The sequence below is a fragment of the Grus americana genome, chromosome Z (assembly GCF_028858705.1).
Source record: "Grus americana isolate bGruAme1 chromosome Z, bGruAme1.mat, whole genome shotgun sequence".
Classification (NCBI taxonomy): domain Eukaryota; kingdom Metazoa; phylum Chordata; class Aves; order Gruiformes; family Gruidae; genus Grus; species Grus americana.
The window spans coordinates 54733603-54753693 of NC_072891.1; the positions used below are offsets into that span (position 1 = coordinate 54733603).

General features: G+C 43.8%; 1 protein-coding gene across 3 annotated transcripts in view; it reads right to left on the reverse strand.

Annotated features, from left to right (window-relative positions):
• NRG1 (neuregulin 1) overlaps nucleotides 1–20091 on the reverse strand; it is a 482035-nt gene that overhangs the window by 289689 nt on the left and 172255 nt on the right. For all 3 annotated transcript variants that reach the window (XM_054810030.1, XM_054810029.1, XM_054810028.1), the window contains exon 2: nucleotides 14064–14138. In XM_054810030.1, the coding sequence (XP_054666005.1) occupies nucleotides 14064–14138 (75 nt within the window). The remainder of the gene's footprint in view (nucleotides 1–14063; nucleotides 14139–20091) is intronic.

Sequence of the window (20091 nt, forward strand, 5' to 3'; positions counted from 1 at the left end):
TCCCAAGACAGTACACCAAAGCTCCGAATCAGTGGTTATTTATACATAAAACGTTAACATATGCATTGTTATTCTATTAAATGATTGGTTTAGATTTCTTCATCTAGCATGCAAACTAGAACACATGCTCAGTTCTTTTCTCCTCCTTTATCTTTTGAGGAGGTGGTATAATTGGGGTAGGTGGTCCATGGGTTGTTGGTTGCAGTTTCTCCTTTTGGAATTACCTTTCCCCTAGTTTTCTGGTACTTTTGGCAAGTCCAAATGGTTTTTCACGGTTTACTGACTGAACTAGTAATATATCAGTTAAACTTCAGCTTTTAACAATCACAACCTACTTATCAGACAAAGGTACATTATTTAGATATTTCTTGCCTGGCCTTAGACCAGCAGGGGTAGGGCTACACAATGGACTTTTGCAGCAGCTTGACAACTTGGTTCATATCACATTTTACATTTGGTTTTATTGTAACAGAATGAGAATGGTTATTACATGCTGAGCTGTAATAGTGACATAAGCTAACAAAACACCTAAACAAGAAGTATTTGAAATGTACTTAACTCACTACATTGCAATAATTCCCTTGCATCTTCTAGATAAAGGGAAGTTAGAGTGCTGAGGAATTAAGATGTTAAATTACTGCATACTGGGTTTTCTGTGCTGACATGGGACAGGGACTGTCTGGGTTGCCATGTGAAAGGTATGTGTGAAATGACCTGCACCATGACTCCTGGGTCTTGCTCCTTCTAATATAAACCACTTCTCATTGCTTCCCCCGTGAGTCATGGAAGGAGAGCGAACAGCATTTTCTCCTGTTCTGTTCCCTGATGTCCACTGATTTCTTTGCTGAGGAGAAAGTCTGTTGCATAATGTGCCCCAGCAGATCTGGACACGGATGCTTTATTTGCAATCCTGAGGATCCTTCAAGCAAATTTACCTGTCAGTTCCCACAGCACGTTGTTAGTAAACTTGGACACTGCTGTTATGACAATACTGAATCCAAATCAACATCCTGACCACCAACTTCATGCTACGCTGAGAGTTAAACCTCACCTGTGTCCTCAGGACTGTTATTTATGGCAATACTCAGGCTCCAAGCACACCTAGCTCAACATGATTCTTCTGCAAGTTGCATTAAAAAGTCAGGTTTCCTGACTCACTGTGAATCAGTATGATCAGAATACATTACTCAGCGGCAGCTGGACACCTGAAAGGTTTAACTGAGCCAAAATAAGTATGGAGCAGTTCAAAAAGGGAAGCTAGATCAAGTAATAGCCTGGATATGACCCAAGGTCTTCTAAATTTTATTGAGATCAATCCCCCGTATTTCTCAGGTAATTTTCTGCCTACTCCAGGTTGCCTGTCTGCTAGATTATCTCACCCTGATAGAGACTAGCATAATAGCCAAAGCACAGCATCTAATATCCTTTCCAGAATTTTCATCATAATTAATTATTACTTGTCTAGGTATTCTTGTAATTCATACAAGTTGCTAATGCTTTTTTTGAATTTAACTAAATTCTCAGCTTCAAAATCTTCCCATAGCAGTGGATTCCACAGTCTAATTACATATTGTGAAACTGTCATCTTTAATTTCTACCACTGCCTCTGAATTCTTATAATTTGAGGCAGAAGTGTCTATTCCTCCATGTTTATATCACTCCATTTTATATTTTCTATCACCTCCTGTTTGTCCTACTCACAAAAGAAACAGTCAGATGCAAGAGTACTGACTTAAAAATTACAATAATTTGATTTCCACACAAATCAGGAAAAGCCAAAGGCTGTTTTAACCTGATCTAAACAACAGATGCTTCTGCAAACCTCTGCGGTTTTCCTACATCCCACCCAATTCCTGAGCATTCACGGTCTGCATGGTTAACTACCTGCTAAGGACCAATTTCTCCCCTACTGAACACCTGAATGACATCACTGGATAATGCTTACTTATACTGGCTGAGGACCTGGTTTATAACATTTAACCTCTATGAGCTTTTCACAAAATTCAAATGAAGGCAAATTCTCCTTCTGTCTTCATTGCCTTTCATACCCTGCTTTCGAATTTAATCCTTTATTTTAGTTTAGCTTAATTCTGAGTGAGAGTGCTCACACCAGGATCTAATTCTGTGTAATAAAGGCACTTCAAAAATGAATTCAGATCCTATTGCCTGAGTGTCCCCAAGTAAACTTGTTCCAGAATATCCATTAAATACATCTGTGAAATACAAGGTATAAGATAAACAAAAAAACGCCAAGAAAAAGAAATTATTGGATGTTTTTATCTTTTAAATCCATCACCTGGAGGCAGCCATTAAAAAAAAGAATCCCACAACCGTGAGCATTTCACAGCTTTAACACCTTAAAGTAGTTCAAGATCAAGTTCCGCTCTTTCTAAACCCCATGAGTGTCCTCCCTGTCCTCCTGTCTTGAGCAAAACACAGACTTCTTCCTGGGGCTCACCCTGACACTGCTGAGGCTCTCCTGACCTGCCAGTCTCACACCAAGCACTGGCATGTGTTTTTGTCCAATCTCTGCCTGTCCCCCTCACCTGGAAAAGCAGACTTTTTGCTATGTTGTTTTAGTGTTGTAGATAAGGAACCTGAGGGCCACAATCCAGCACTGGCATGTGCCATCACTTCAGAAGGAGCTCCAGTGACTTTATGCCCCTGTCCTGTCACAAATTCACTCCAAAATTATTCAGGTTCATAAAACCCTATGTGCATTAGGAGCCTCTGATGGCAAACGAGTGGTGTCCAGCCATCCCACTGTCCTTAAAAGCTGCTCCACATGATGAGAGCCATCGACCCTTTCTCTCGGCAGCTGCCATTTTTCTGCTGTCTGCAGATCTCAGCACTACAATTTGTGCCAGAGTGACATTTCTGTAGCAGTTCCCATTAACTGGAACAAAACCAATCATTTGAAATTGGCAGCTATGATGGAATGAAATGTTTCCATAGAAGGCACTGCACAATTATTTCTTGCTAATGCTAAAATCGTGGGCAGGATGCTCATGTGGAAGATTTTCCATCCAATTTGTATTGTGACAGACATGATTAGGATGCTGACAAATCAAGTCATCATGGTTTATAAGTCAGAGCACAGAAAGGATACGGGCTTAACTCTTGCAGTAACAAAGTCAGCTGGCAGCAGTGCTGTCAGAAATATAGATTTGCTTTCTAAATTTTCCCCAGTGAACTCTGCCAGCAGAACCAGTGGTCATTAGCAGACTGCAGAAAAAATTTGGCATGTCTTAGGGAGTCAGCTAGTTTGCTTTTTAATGAATAGCCATTAAAAAAATTAGGAATGTCATAGATAGCAAGAAAAAACATAAACCATTATAAATTCAATTATAATCATTGATCTTACTAATATGATACTTATCCCCAAACCTACAAAAATGAGTAGCAGCTACCCAAGCAGCCTCAGTGGATTCTGAATAGGAATTTTAAGAAGTAAAATACAACAGCCAAGAAACCCAGAATGTAGGATGATAACTTGAAATTTCTTGCTTCTCTTTCAGATATGAGCAGTGACGATTGTGTCAGAAAATCAGTTTGTTTTTCACATCTATGCCAGTTGATATAAAAGAATATCTGCTATTACCTCTTCCTACAGACGCTGCCTCAGGTAATACTTAGGAGCTCAGTATGCACAGCAGGAATTTGTAATGAGCTCTCAGTTTAGATTCCCATCACTACAAAACAGAAAGGTTAAAAAAACATTCAGAATAAAAAAGCTGGTGTCCTTCAAAACCAAATGGGAGCCCAGGATTCGAAAACACACAATAAAAGAGCAATGGATGTGGTATCACAAGTCATTATAGTAATGCAACAATACTTTCTTCCCACTGAAAGAGCCCAGGACTTTATCACAATGTCACATCACAGTCACTGGCATTTAGCCCTTGGAGAATATCTACTTCCTTTCTAAACGCTGGTGCAAACTTAGCTGGATTGACAGCCCCAGGACCTGACCCGTTCAATTTAGCTACACAACAGGAACAATGCTGTCAGAGTAAGTCGCCTCTAGCTCTGATCCCTAGGATGTCTGTGAAAGCACAGTTTTGTCCTTCTGCCCTTGAGAGAATTCAGTCTCAGTCTTATAGGGAGCAAGATTTCTTTGCCTGTCTAAGATTGCCAGCTCACCTTCCAGCCCGTGGTTCCTGAAATCCTAGATACTCCATGTATATAAACAGACTTAATTTTAATTTGATGCAAAAAGTTCCATTACATTCCTCTCCTGTCCACTGCAGACTACCAGAAGACAACATTCACCTGGTGGTTTTCAAGGAGACAGCTTATTTCCAAAGAGGGAGACTATTTTATGCAGCTTAGGTGCTAGATCAAGTATCAGGCTGTATGTACCTCAGTAGGCAGGCCTTTGCCACTGATTTTACCATAGATAATTAGAAGATGATGTGGTCTGGAAGGACATTGAGCCCAACCCCTGCTCAAAGTCTGACTTCCAGGTTCAATCAGATTTCTCCAAGCCTTCTTCAGTGAAGTTTTGAGTATCTCCAAGAATGGGCATTGTACACCCTCTCTCAGCCCCTCCTCCAGTACTGCCCTGCTCTCAGAGGGAGATGTCTACATTGTTACAGGGCTTAGACCCCTTCCTTTTTCTTACCCTTTAGCCTGTCCACCTAGATAGACTCTCTCTTCCTGTTTGTTCTAGGATTTGTCATTCAAAGGATAATAATAATAATAGTAATAGTAATAATAATAATAATAATAGTAAGTCCTAACAACAATTTGAGATGCTGATAGGAATCTCCAAGTATTGCATGGCTACAATAATTTCAACACTAACCCATACCGGTCCAGTTTCTGACCAGGAGAGCAGGAGAGGCTACAGGCAAGTGTGGGGCAGGGGGAGGAGGGGGGAAGATGCAGTGGCGAAGGACTGTGAATAGCTTTGCCCAATAGCACGCCTGCTTGGTATTATTATCCTCTTGCTTTTCTTATCTGAATTTTCCCCTGGAAATTCATATAGTGCAGCCTCAAACTGTTCTTCCTAGAGAGGAAGCACAACAAAATCAGTCATGGTTCAAGGCAGGGCATGGTATCTAATCACAATACATCTTGGAAGTTTGATTAAGTGCTCTAACATCTTGAGGAAGAAAAGAAAAAAAGCCAAAAATAGAGTGCTGCTCTAGACAAGTACAGGATTGATGACCAGGTGACCTAACAGGAAGGTATGATAGTGTATTGTATTTCACAGAGACTTTAAGTCCCTAAAAAGGGCTAATCCTCTTCCAAACCATGGGGCTGTACATGCCTGAGGCTGTTGCTTTTTTCTGTTGCTTTTTTTTTTTTTTTTTTCCGTCTAGAACCTGGTAAAATGTGATCCCTGTGTTGTAGTTCAAATCCACTCATTGACTGCTAAAGGCATCCTATGATGAGCCAAGCATCAGCCTGAATTCCCCCAGTGCTCAGCCTCCAATCTTTGGGAGACTCTAAAATCTTTTTAAATCACTTCCACCTGGCACAAATGCAGGCCCAGGCCCCTCAAGTGCATGCTGCAATTTCACAATGAGTCTTCCTGTTGATCTCAAGGCCCATGTCCGCATGTTTACTGACACATGGAACTGCTCTCAGGATTGATACAGCTGCCTAAACATCTGGTTTGATGCACTGCCCAGGATATCAACACTTCCAAGCAATAGTTTACTGAAGCGACCATCAGACTGCACAAACTGTGGAACTTAAGCAATCCATCAGAAAACTAAAAAGGGGACAAATGCAGTATGAGTCACCCAAACATTTGAGGCACAGAAATATGGTAAGAAACAACCAGCTTTTTGCCTAAGAGTCACAGATGACTGGGACATTGGTCTGTGCTGTGAATTTGCCATTGTTCACTGTGCAGCTTAAAATCAGATTACAGCATAGTTTATGATAACATTATTACAGTTAGATTTACAATTTGTGAGCAAGATTTTACCAAATATATTCAAATATATTAATAAAAAGCTGTATCTTAATTTATATACCAAAGATACAATGTTTAGTAATGTATTGGGTCTGGCTGAGATGGAGTTAATTCTCCCCACAGCAGCCCTCATGGTGCTGTGCTGTGTATTGGTAGCTAGCAAACTGTTGATAACTATAACACAGCAGTGTTTAGGCTACTACTGAGTAGTGCCAGCACACATCAAGGCTGTCTTTCCAACATTTCTTTTTCCCCAGCAGCACGCTGGGGGTGGGCAAGATCTTGGGAGGGGACACAGCTAGGACAGCTGACCCAAACTGACCAAAGAGATATTCCATACCATATGACGTCTGCTCAGCAATAAGAAACTGAGAATAGGGGGAGGAACAGGGCGGGGGCATTCGTTTTTTTTTTTTACAATGTTTGTCTTCCGGAGTAAGGGGTACGCATACTGAAGCCCTACTTCCCAGGAAGTGGCCGAACATCGCCTGCTGATGGGAAGTAGAGAATAATCTTTTGCTTTTTGCTTTGCTTCCGCGCGCGGCTTTTTTTGCTTTAGCTACATTAAACTGCCTTTATCTCGACCCACGAGTTTGGGGTTGTTTTTTTTTTTCCATCCTCCTTTCTCCCCTCCCTGCCTTACTGAAGAGGGGAGTGATAGAGCGGCTCTGGTGGGCACCTGGCCCCCAGCCAGGCTCAACCCACCACAGTCCTTTTTGGCGCCCAACGTGGGGCACGACAAAGGCAGTTTAGTATTAAGGGTGCTACAGCTATAGTAGTTATTAAGTTGCAAGCTCCTGTGCAGGTCACGGGGTTTGTTAGCTGTGCTGCTTATCTCTATTTTGCTAAACTTAGGAACATGCTGATACAAACAATGGCTGCTCTGTGGTTTGGCCTAGTGTTGATGATCTTACTGTGCTGGGGGAGCTATTTTGTGGGGAGGATGAAGGAACTTGGGAGCATGCTAGTACAAACAATGGTTATGTGCATGGCCCTGGCATCGTTGCTATTGCTGTGCTGGGGGAGCTATCTTGTGGAGATGATGGGGGAATACATCTCTCTCTCTCTACCTGGGTTTGACGTGGATGGTTTCATTATGCAGGCTCCCAAGGTCCTTGTTCACCCTTATGTAAGCTCATTAATATTACTAATTAATACTGCTGGCATATTACGGGTGTTGTGGAGTTTGGTTTCGTCCTGGTTTAAGGGGAGACAACTTTTGAGTGAAGCAATAGTGAAACGTGCCCTGAGGCAGCCGGTCCCTGGGTGGCAGGGTGTATGGAAGGATTTGGGCAGGTTCCTAGGGCGATTATCACCTCCTATAGCCTGGGACTGCACACCCGAACAGGCAAGCAATCCCAGCAAACTGACGCGCCACCTGATAGAAGGGTGCCTTGCCTACCCCAACGAAAACCAACAGCTTCTAGCGCTGTATTGGGGCCTGGCCTGTGCCTATCGAGCCACAGTGCAGTACTCCCAGAGGACTGTGGTTGAGGAAGGCACCCAAACTGCAGCTGAGGACACCGTGGCTGAGATAGGGACACAAACAATGACAACTACAGTAATTGCCCCAGTAGTAAAAAAGAAACAGTGGACCAGGAGGTCAACAGGTCCATATCATCGACTAGTAAGGGAAGAGGAAGAAGAGGAGGAGAGGTTTGAGCAGGAAGCCGGTCCTTCAGCAAAGAAGTGGGAGGAAGGAGTGAGAGAAATCAGACAAGAAGCAGAAACTACCCGGTCTCTGACCTCATCCGAACTTCGAGATATGCGGAAAGATTACTTCGAGATATGCGGAAAGATTACAGCCGCCAGCCTGGTGAGCAAATTGCTGCCTGGCTGCTTCGATGCTGGGATAATGGGGCCGACAGTCAGCAACTGGAAGGCAGGGAAGCCCAACAGCTGGGATCCCTCGCTAGAAACCGAGGAATTGAGAGGGGAATTGGAAAAGAGACAGCAATTTGCAGTCTCTGGAGACGGCTGCTTTCAAGTGTGAGGACAAGATACCCGTTCAAGGAAGATCTTGTCAACTTCTCAGGAAAGTGGACCACCGCAGATGAAGGCATCCAGTACCTGAGAGAACTAGCAGTGTTGGAAGTCATCTATAGTGATCTAGATGATGAGGAGGTCTCCAAAGATCCAGAGGATGTCCTGTGCACACGGGCCATGTGGAGGAAGGTGATTCAAAGTGCCCCAGCATCGTATTCTAACAGCTTGGCAGCAATGTATTTCCCAGATAGGGACACACCAACTGTGGAGAAGGTGTCTTCTTGGCTTCAGAACTTTGAAGAAAACCTCTGTACCTCCTCCTCCCTACGGGCCAGCACGTTGGCTGTCAGAGGTACCCCAAGAAATCAGTCATCTCCTGCTCCGGTCAGAGGGAAAGGGAGTCCCAGGTATATGTCACGTGGTACACTCTGGTTTTTCCTGCGTGACCAAGGGGAGGACATGAGGAAGTGGGATGGTGAACCCACCTTTAAGTTGGAAGCCCGTGTTCGTGAACTAAGAGGGAAGACAGCTGTTAAGAAGGGGACACCCAAGAAGGCCGTCAGTGTAGTTGCTACAGAGACCCGAGAAGGCAAACAGCGATCTCCCAGATGTAAAACTAAAATCACCTCCCTTGATCCTGGTGAGGGGACTTCTGGTCTGTCACTGCGAGGGTCAGACAGTGAATACTCTGACCAGGAACAGGAATAGAGGGTCCCTGCCTTCGGCCAGGAGGAGGAAAGGGATGACCGGGTATACTGGACTGTGTGGATTCGATGGCCTGGCACATCAGACCCACAGAAGTATAAGGCTTTGGTAGACACTGGTGCACAGTGTACACTGATACCATCAGGGTATAGAGGCACAGAACCCATCCGGATCTCTGGAGTGACAGGGGGATGCCAAGAACTGTCCGTATTGGAGGCTGAGGTGAGCTTAACAGGGGACAAGTGGGAGAAGCACCCCATTGTGACTGGCCCAGAGGCCCCTTGTATCCTTGGCATAGATTACCTCAGGAGAGGGTACTTCAAGGACCCAAAGGGGTACCGATGGGCTTTTGGTGTAGCCACTGTGAATGCAGAGAAGATCAAACAGTTATCTACACTGTCTGGTCTCTCAGAAGATCCCTTTGTTGTGGGATTGCTGCAAGTTGAAGAACAACAGGTGCCAATTGCTACAAGGACAGTGCACCGGAGGCAATACCGCACAAATCGAGACTCCCTGGCTCCCATCCATGAGCTGATTCATCAACTGGAGAACCAGGGAGTCATCAGCAAGACTCATTCACCTTTTAATAGTCCCATATGGCCAGTGCAAAAGTCTGATGGAGGGTGGAGGTTAACAGTGGACTATCGTGGCCTGAATGAAGTGACACCACCACTGAGTGCTGCTGTACCAGACATGTTAGAGCTCCAATATGAACTGGAGTCAAAAGCAGCCAAGTGGTATGCTACAATTGACATCGCCAATGCATTCTTCTCAATTCCTTTGGCAGCCGAATGCAGGCCACAGTTTGCTTTCACTTGGAGAGGTGTCCAATACACCTGGAATCGATTGCCCCAGGGGTGGAAGCATAGTCCTACTATTTGTCATGGACTAATCCAAACTGCACTGGAAAAGGGTGGTGCCCCAGAACATCTACAATACATCGATGACATCATTGTGTGGGGTAATAAGGCAGAAGAAGTATTCAAGAAGGGAGAAAGAATAATTCAGATTCTTCTGAAAGCTGGTTTTGCCATAAAGAAAAGTAAGGTCAAGGGACCTGCACAAGAAATCCAGTTCTTGGGAATAAAATGGCAGGATGGACGCCGTCATGTGCCTATGGATGTGGTCAACAAGATAGCAGCTATGTCTCCACCAGCTAACAAGAAGGAGACACAAGCCTTCTTGGGCCTTGTGGGGTTCTGGAGAATGCATATTCCAGGTTATAGTCAGCTTGTGAGCCCTCTCTATCGAGTAACCCGGAAAAAAGAACTATTTTGAATGGGGCCTTGAGCAACAACAAGCCTTTGAGCATATCAAACAGGAAATAGCTCGTGCTGTAGCTCTTGGGCCTGTCCGAACAGGACCAACTGTACAAAATGTACTCTACACTGCAGCTGGGGAGCATGGCCTTACCTGGAGCCTCTGGCAAAAAACAGCAGGAGAAACCCGAGGTCGACCATTAGGGTTTTGGAGCCGGGGGTATCGAGGATCAGAAGCCCACAACACCCCAACTGAAAAAGAGATCCTAGCAGCCTATGAAGGGATTCGAGCTGCTTCAGAAGTTGTTGGTACAGAAGCATCTCTCCTCTTGGCACCGTGATTGCCTGTGCTACATTGGATGTTCAAAGGAAACATGCCCTCTACACATCATGCAACCAGCGCTACGTGGAGTAAGTGGGTAGCACTAATCACGCAGCGAGCTCGACTAGGGAAACCCAATCACCCAGGAATCCTGGAAGAGATTATGGACTGGCCAGAAGGTAGAGATTTTGGAGCACTGCCTGAGGAGGTAGCTCGTGCCCAAGAGGCACCACCATATAATGAGTTACCAGAAGATGAAAGGCGTTATGCTCTATTTACTGATGGATCCTGTCGTGTTGTAGGAAACCATCGGAAGTGGAAAGCTGCTGTATGGAGTCCCACACGACAAGTCGTTGAGGCCACTGAAGGAGAAGGTGAGTCAAGTCAGTTCGCAGAAGTGAAAGCCATTCAGCTAGCCCTAAAGATTGCTGAACGAGAAAAGTGGCCAGTACTCTGTCTCTATACTGACTCCTGGATGGTGGCAAATGCCCTATGGGGGTGGCTACAGCAGTGGAAGAAGACCAATTGGGAGCGCAGGGGTAAACCCATCTGGGCTGCTGCATTGTGGCAGGACATCGCTGCCCGAGTAGAAAACATGGCTGTGAAGGTACGTCATGTAGATGCTCACGTACCCAAAAGCTGTGCCACTGAAGAACATCAAAACAATCAACAGGTAGACAAGGCTGCCAAAATTGAAGTAGCTCAAGTGGACCTGGACTGGGAGCGTAAGGGTGAGCTATTTGTAGCTCGATGGGCCCACGAAACATCAGGACATCTAGGGAGAGATGCAACATACAGATGGGCTCGTGATCGAGGGGTGGACCTGACCATGGAGGCCATCACACAAATCACTCATGAATGTGAAATATGTGCTGCAATCAAGCGAGTGACACGAGTAAAATCTCCCTGGAATAGAGGGCGGTGGCTGGGTTTTCGATACGGTGAGGCCTGGCAGATTGACTATATTGGGCCACTGCCACGAACACGCCAAGGCAAGCGCTACATACTCACCATGGTGGAAGCAACTACTGGTTGGCTAGAGACATTTCCTGTAAACCATGCCACTGCCCAAAACACCATCCTAGGCCTTGAAAGACAAATTTTATGGCAACATGGTACCCCAGAAAGGATTGAATCAGACAATGGAACTCATTTTCGAAATAACGTCATAAGCTCATGGGCAAAGAAACATGGTATTGAGTGGGTGTATCACATCCCCTATCACCCACAAGCCTCTGGAAAGATCGAGAGATATAATGGACTGTTAAAGACTATGTTGAGGGCATTAGGTAATGGGGCATGGAAGCACTGGGATACAAATTTAGCAGAAGCCACTTGGCTGATTAATACCAGAGGATCTGCTAACCGTCCTGGTCCTGCCCAAACGAAACCCCTACATACTGTGGGAGGAGACAAGGTCCCTGTAGTACACATGGGAAAGTGGCTGGGGAAGGCGGTGTGGATTGCTCCTCCCATGGGAAAAGGCAAACCCATTTCTGGGATTGTCTTCGCTCAGGGACCTGGGTGTACTTGGTGGGTAATGCGGAAGGATGGGGAGACCCGGTGTGTGCCTCAAGGAGATTTAACCTTGGGGTAAAATAATCTGTAATGTGAGTTGTACGTTCTAGGAAGTAATGTAGAAGGAATGACCCAAACCAACGAAGAGCAAGTTTCGCAAGGAGCCAGATGAATGCAACAACAGCCCGAAGCAAGCCGGTGTTGGTGCCCAACAACTGAACCTGAACAGCCATCCTGACAGATTGGGCCCAAGTCATAGTCGGTTCATGAACATCTGGAGGAGCAGAGGAAGCTCATGGAACGGGAGAGTAACATCCATCTATTAAAGGACTGGAGATTATAGTTAATAAGAACTAAATACAATGAAACGGTTATAAAATATATACATATATGTATTAAAGTGTGTGGAGCGTGAGCATGACACAAATGGTATGGAATAAGGGGTGGAGATTGTATTGGGTCTGGCTGAGATGGAGTTAATTCTCCCCACAGCAGCCCTCATGGTGCTGTGCTGTGTATTGGTAGCTAGCAAACTGTTGATAACTATAACACAGCAGTGTTTAGGCTACTACTGAGTAGTGCCAGCACACATCAAGGCTGTCTTTCCAACATTTCTTTCTCCCCAGCAGCACGCTGGGGGTGGGCAAGATCTTGGGAGGGGACACAGCTAGGACAGCTGACCCAAACTGACCAAAGAGATATTCCATACCATATGACGTCTGCTCAGCAATAAGAAACTGAGAATAGGGGGAGGAACAGGGCGGGGGCATTCGTTGTTTTTTTTTTACAATGTTTGTCTTCCGGAGTAAGGGGTACGCATACTGAAGCCCTACTTCCCAGGAAGTGGCCGAACATCGCCTGCTGATGGGAAGTAGAGAATAATCTTTTGCTTTTTGCTTTGCTTCCGCGCGCGGCTTTTTTTGCTTTAGCTACATTAAACTGCCTTTATCTCGACCCACGAGTTTGGGGTTGTTTTTTTTTTTCCATCCTCCTTTCTCCCCTCCCTGCCTTACTGAAGAGGGGAGTGATAGAGCGGCTCTGGTGGGCACCTGGCCCCCAGCCAGGCTCAACCCACCACAAGTAAATACATGGAAAATGTTAGAACTATGCTGAGGACAACGCAGCTGGAATAAACAGGGTTAATCCCATCATTGTGCAGTAGTTCACAACTGCTTTATACTACGTTTCCAGGAATGAGATGCTACAAATTATATAGCTGTGGTGGTCAGTCTTGAAACAGTGACAGACAGGGTCTGCTTGCTCATTCCCTGCCAGAATGTGTCATTTCTCCTACCGTCTTTGAAGTGGAAGGGTGAATGGAGGCTTTTCCAGATCTCAGGACAGTCAGTTTAACTAAATAACAGATCACTGTGACATTTTGAGCCCTCAGACTGCTTTTCCAGAAGCCCAGACTGCTTTCTTTGGATCTTTTCACTGCCATCTCTTTTCCCTTCTAGTGTCCTCTCCATTTGCCATCACCTGTTCTCATCCCCTCGAGCTCATCCACTTGTCCACTTCTCCTTTAACCCACCATCTCCTTCCCCAGCTACCTTCTCTATCATGTTGTGCTGAAGCTTGTTGGTCGCAGGAGAGCCAAGAGGACAATACAGGGCAGGAGTACCTTTTAGGAACAGCGAGAAGCAGGTGTCATTTTTCATTTGCTCTGTGCAATTCTTCTTTCCCCTCTTAACCATCACATAAAGAGTCTCTCCCCCTAACACATGTATTAGGAGAAGGGACCACTGAAGACTGGGATCACAAGTGTTAGATAACATTGTGTGTGTGCATAATAAGAGAGAAAAAAACATATCACGCAAGGTCTCATCTTCCCCCTCGAGGTGCTCCAGAGAGCACCAGAGAATCTAAGCAATAGCAGCTAAATTACCTCAAAACTGAAAGCAAGGTCTCGTCACCTGTCCTAAAACACATCAGTGCTCCTACACAAATCTGAGACTGGCAGCTCTTGTCTCCAGCTGGGAAAGTAGCAATTCAATTGAGAGACTTGTCTGTGCATAGCTTCCAGCTTCTTCTCCAGTCAGCTGCAGTGTCTTAAGCTTTCTTGATGGCCAGTTTTCTCTGAACAGCATCCAGCTGCAAAAGCCTATTCTGTTGATAAAATGCCCTGGCACTGGCCCTTGCACATCAGTATCCTTGTATTTTTCAGGAAAATCTACTTTTATCTAATGCTTTGTGAGGCATCAGAAACTTGCAGGCTTCTCCAACCAGAAGGAGCTAGGGGTGACAAACCTACCCTCTCCCCTTCTGGAAGCAGAGTTCTTGCACCTTCCACATGCACATGAAACAATACCATTTCAAGGAGTCCCCCGATTGCAAATTGACTCACTGTTGTAACTGCTGTTGACGTCCGTCTGTGTTGGCGCCAGGCTGTACTGAATTGACCCTTCAGAGGTGGCCCTTCCTGACAGTGAATGGGAGAAGAGAAAGGAGGGAGAGAAAGGGAAAATAAAGGGAAGAAAAGTGAATATTTAGATAAATTCATTGAACAGATCTGCAGACAAGCTCCACTATTTTTTAGCACTTCTTACTGTAAATTCCTCCCCCTCCAGCACACACATACATGCACACAAACACATCTCACAGCAGAAATCTGGAGAAGCTGGCTGCCTCAAGTCCTGCCAAGGAGTCTCGTTTGCTTTGTCCGACTGTCAGCCCACTGGAAATACCTCCTACTGGGGTCATTAAAGACGGGGGAGGGCACACAGGCTGCAGAACTGGTGATGCCACTGCAACAGGTATGTGCAGGACTTCACTGACAGATCAGGCTGTCAAGCCTGAGTTAATCTTTTAGCATTTCTTTAAGGACAGGTGCAGATGATAGGACCTGAATGTTAAACATGAGCATGTCAGCCCTGCTGTCCTGTTCATTAGCAGACATTGGATGCAGCAGGAAAAAATAATTTGGCAGCATTTCTTACTACGAATTATGAAAGTGCAATCCAAATCCTCTTTGGCATTAAGGGTATGTTTGACTCAGGTCAAAAAAAGCTGTGTTATTAACCTGACATGTGTCTCTACCAAACTGTACTTGTGAATTTGCTATGGAGGGAATAGTCCCTGTCACAGAAGGTGCAGAGGTACAGGCATCAAACTGCTCTTTGTTCCAGACATGCTGCTCTGTAAATGATGCACCAGAGGTGGACTGACAGCATCTCAGCCTGAAAGTACTTGAGTCCATGTATTTTAACATTTGAAGTCATGCTCAGTGCATTTCCAATATAGTTCTCCTCTTTTTGGTCTTACTACCTTCTCATTTCCACAAGGTCTGGGAATCAGAGTTAGCTTGTATGACCTCCCTTTACCTACAGTGTTGATGGAGGATCCTCAGGAATGTGCTATACTCTGAGCAACCCAAGGAATCTGAAAGGTTCATAGAGCTTTTAATTAAAAAAAAAGTTTCTGTGCTGCTGCTGCTGCTACAGAGCAAATAATGAATCCATAAGCACCACAGGTACATGGGCATGTAAACAGCAGGAGATTTTACCAGTGAGGAGGAAGGGAGCTTGGCATCTGTACTTCAGTCCAAAGTCTTGGTCTAACTACTAAGGCAAGAGTAAGTGAGTCTAAATAATGTTCTATAAATAAGCATTGTCTTTACTGAACTCTTAACTTCTCTTTAAATGATCTCTTTTCCCAACTTGCTCTCACAGAATTTGACTAGGCGATATGTACTACTTAATAATGAAGACGGATGATAAAACAGCATTCACATTACTTATAGGAGTTTTCAGAGAGGACATGCAGAATTAACTTTTATTTAAGAAAGCACTGGAATGTACACATAAGCATTACACCATCTAGAACTTCTCATTATACTAACTGAAAAGCAGTTAATGCGAAGTTATTGCTGACAGATGCTTTCACCCATTCGTATGAATGCAGAATAATACCAGTGTAGTTATTTGTGCCTTCTAAGTGCAAAAGCTGAGGAGGAATTTAACTTTTATTGTCTCTACTTTGCAGCGGAATCAGCTAAAGCAAGATATAGGGCCATCCCTCCAAATCCCGACAGAGTAAAAAGTTTTGATAAAACTCCTAAGTGACTTTGACAGCAGACTCCAGTCTTTGAAGGGCTTTTGAATGTGTATTTGTACTTAGATCTGCTTGCAACAACTTTTCACTAAAAATCAGCAATAGCCCAAACACTCTTTAGAACAGAATAGAATCATAGAATAGAATCGTTTTGGTTGGAAAAGACCTTTAAGATCATCAGGTCCAACCATTAACCTAACACTGCTAAGTCCAACCACTAAACCATGTCCCTAAGCACCACACCTGCGTGTCTTTTAAGTTCCTCCAGGGATGGTGACTCAACCACTTCCCTGGGCAGCCTGTTCCAATGATTGACAAACCTTTTGGTAAAGAAATTTTTCCTAATATCCAACTTGATGCAACTTGAATTGCCTAAGAGAGTCACCAAAATAAAGGTAATTTGGTCATGAACTTTTGTTCTGTTGCTATTTCACGTGTCACAGGAGCACACAGATTCTCTTGCTGAGAGGAAAGTGAGGTGAGTGATGCATTGACCTATTGTTGGTATCTTAAAGATCACATTATATTCAAAACTATGCTTTATTCAGTGCTGTTTTCCTTGCTTTTCCAAACAGCCTTCTCAAATCTACTGAAAAACATCATGCTACCTACCTAGGCTTTCACTTGCTTCCTATTTATCAAATAAACCACTTCTATGGCTTTCCTGTTGTTCATAAAGATATTCCTAGAACGTGCCCTCCTCTATTCCAAGTTCTTTTGATCTCCAGCCTCTGTTCATGCTGTTCCTCGCTTTTGTTTGCACAATAGCTTTGCTTTCTCTAACTGCGTATTGTTTTAGTACTCATCCGTCACAGCTTTTTTTCCCTCTCCTTTGCCTGCCTTGCCTTTGTTTCCTTCCTAAGGTATTTTAACTGTCCAACATTTTTCAATTAAGTCACTACTGCTTTTATTATGTCTTTCTTTCTTGAAACATTTCTTTACATGTCAAAACTGAAACTTCTCAAATGCAAGGCTTGCAGAAGCCTTTCTGCCCAGATGCTGGGTTAACACATTTGCCACTCTGTCTTTCTGTGAGTCTCTTGAAGAACTGTGTCTTCAAAGCAAGAAATAAGAAAACAAAAGTGGGGGGTTTAGGTATAAAGACATACCCCAACTTTTCAGTGCTGCTGGAATGTTTATTTCTAGTCAATCGTCAACTACTTTTTTTTTCAGTTTGTGAATCTTTTTTTCTTTCTTCAGGGGAAACTGCAAACTATTTCACAAGCACTGAAGCAATACTACATACTAAAGCATTTTTATGTGCCTAAAAAACCACTTTCAATTAAAATTGCATTTATAGTTTTGGCAGTTGTCACTATTTTCTCTCCTTTAACACTTGTCTTATTTACAGCTTCAGCTCCTTGTTATAAATGAAGATCAGAGAACCACAGTTTGAAATCAACAATTAAAAGTTCAGAAAAAAAACCCCAACCAAACAGTAGCCTTTGTGGTTGCACATAAAAGCCTGAAAACATGATCCCTTCCTGCTCAAACTCCAAAATATTAAATCCCTTAAACTTATGTTTCTTTATGATAGGTAATGATTTTCAAGGCAGATTTAAGAAGAGAAGGCTTAAAGGGACCTTACTGCTGTATTCAGCAGCCTCATTGGAGGGGAGAGAAAAGATGGACACTTCCCAGAGAAAGCGTGAGAGGCAGCAGGCAACACAGGGCACTCCCATGAGATCTTAGCAACAATTTCTTTCCCCATAGAGGAAGGTCCCCATTACAGCAAGGTCTCAGGGACATCACGGGCTCCATTCTTGGAGATATTCAAACCATAGCTCGCCACAGTGTGGAGCAATCTGATCTAGCTGGACTAGGGCTGAGGAGGAGAAGCAGAAGCAACTTCCAGAGATCCTTCCAACCTGCATCATTTCATCATTTGTAGCCCCTAAAATATCTTTCAGGGAATAGTCTTCTGGTCAAGAAACAGAGAAGCAGGAGTCTACCTACATACTTCTTCAATTTTTAAAAGATGGAAGCACAGTATACTCAGTGCTAGATGAGTATAAATCTGGCCTCTGAAAGTTGGCGAATTGCTGAGTACCCTGGAAATGTATATCGAGCACATGCAAGCTTCCTCAGCCCTCTTTGACAATGAGCCAGAATTCAGCACTTCACCTTCAGCCTCCCAAATTTGCACCATGGCCAAGAGAGAGCAACCAGGGAAATAACCTTTTGCAAGCAGCAAGGAGTTCCCTCCAGAATAGAAGCAAAGCCCCTGCAGGAACAAACACTGCCAGATGATTTGTCCTTAAAACTGATTTCATTTTTTTCCACTCATCAGGTGAAAGCAAATGATTCACAATTGTCCCAGCATTCCCGACAGAGTAATGCACCTGATCTGAGGAGTGATAGTGACCCCCAATACTCAATGCCCATAGTGGGGGGAAGTTTCACTGAGGGGCTGGAGGATCAAAGCCCCTTACAGCACTACAGCATCTCCAGCAAGGAACCTTCAGCATTAACAAGTCCAGCCATCTCCAGCCACGAGGAGATTTCTTTGAAATCATGGTAAGCAACAGGGACGAGAGCCCTCCCAAATGTTCATTGGTTACGTTTTTTTGTAAATATCTGGTGTTCCTCTGAAGGGCCAGAATATGCTCCCAAATTATAAAGCACAGCCCTGATGTTCCAGGCAAAGAGTATCATTATGTCAATAACACCTAAACAGACCCTGATTTATCTAAGATTTGTAAAAATCAGGTAGATTTGTTTCCTAGCAAATTCTGCACAACTTCCTTCATTCTCACCCAAGCTGCTATCATTCATTTTAGAAAAACAGATTTGTCCCTTCATATGCATCCATCTTGCAGACCTCAGTTTTAAAAGAGGTCTGAGGAATGCATGTTCACCATATGAATTACCTGGCCAGAGACAGACAGACAGAACTAGGGACAGCCTATACCTCTGTAGTCAAAGATATCAGCTTCACTGAGACTGAAAAGAAAGACTTCCGTTTACCTGATGTAGAAAGAACTTTTGCAAATCTCAGCTGAGGAGCTAACTATAGCTATAGAGAGGAAGAAGTGATTCTTCTCTGCTCTACCTCATAACTCCAAAGTATATGGAAGCTTTTTGAAAGGATCTTTAACTGGTCTAAGTGCCCCTCTTGGAGTAGTGTTCTCAAAAACTCTGAAGTCATTTACGTGTTTCTGAAGTCATCATCAGCAAATCAGACTTTTAAGGAAATACTAACAATGTACTGCTTTTAACAGCACCACTTTTGATACAGATAATACCAAAACTGGAAATTTGTTTTAAAATAAATTTTAAGAAGGTCTCAAAATATAATCAGAAATCAAAATTTCTAAAATTTGTCCAAGTACTACAAGTTTTCCTGTTGGTCCAGCTAAACTACACCACCTCCTACCAGCATATATCTAGTCCATATCTCAGCGGCTTTATGCAGGATGAACTCTTAAGTGCTAGGACCATCATCTGGACAAGGGATTATAAAGAGAGGTCAGAGTGGAGAATAATGCTTTCAACCCGCTTTAGTGACAGCAACAATCCAGATGATTGTGAAAGGATTTAGCAGAGGGACCTCACAGCAAGGCACTGAGAACTCCTATCTAGCCCTGTGAAGATCTACACTCCCCTTTCAATCTCTCCTTATCAACAAAATCCTTCATAGCCTAATAGTAATTCTAATTATAGAGCAGGAATTTCTTCTGATAAGGAAGTGGTTTACCCACTGTAGCACACTCAGTGCAGATGCTCCTTTAATATCTGAAAAGACTCCACTTGAAACGCAGTGAAGCAGAGTGGCTCAGCACACACTTAAGGCTGTCAACCAAAGACCATGCAAACAGGCACAATTCTCGTATTTCCTAAAACTGGAGTACTCCATTTTTCATTCCTAATAATCTTCTCTTAACATAGTTTGTGTGTGTAATAAATAATTCCCTGACTCTACATCAATACTTCTACATCGTCACAGAGCTGTCCAAGTACAACTTCAGGAGCAGCAGGGAGCACAGCTATAAATAAAACTCCTGTGCGTATTATTGATAGGATCCAGACTTATCAGTATAGGAACTGACTGACAATAAAAAAATGAGGAATGATTGACTCTAGTCTGATGGCTTCAAGGCAGCTACAGACAGAAAACAATGCATTAAGTCAGAGAAATGCCAATGTCCTGGCTTTCTCTATGAAAACTCTCCAAAGCAGAGCATGATTTTGCATGTTTTTGTTCTTTAAAGTGGCAGGGGATGGAGCATTGTTGTGCCCATCTTGAAAACCAGAAACAAAAAAAGAAATGTCAAAGTATTGGGAACGGGGTCAGCTTCATGGCTTACATTAAGGAGTCACTG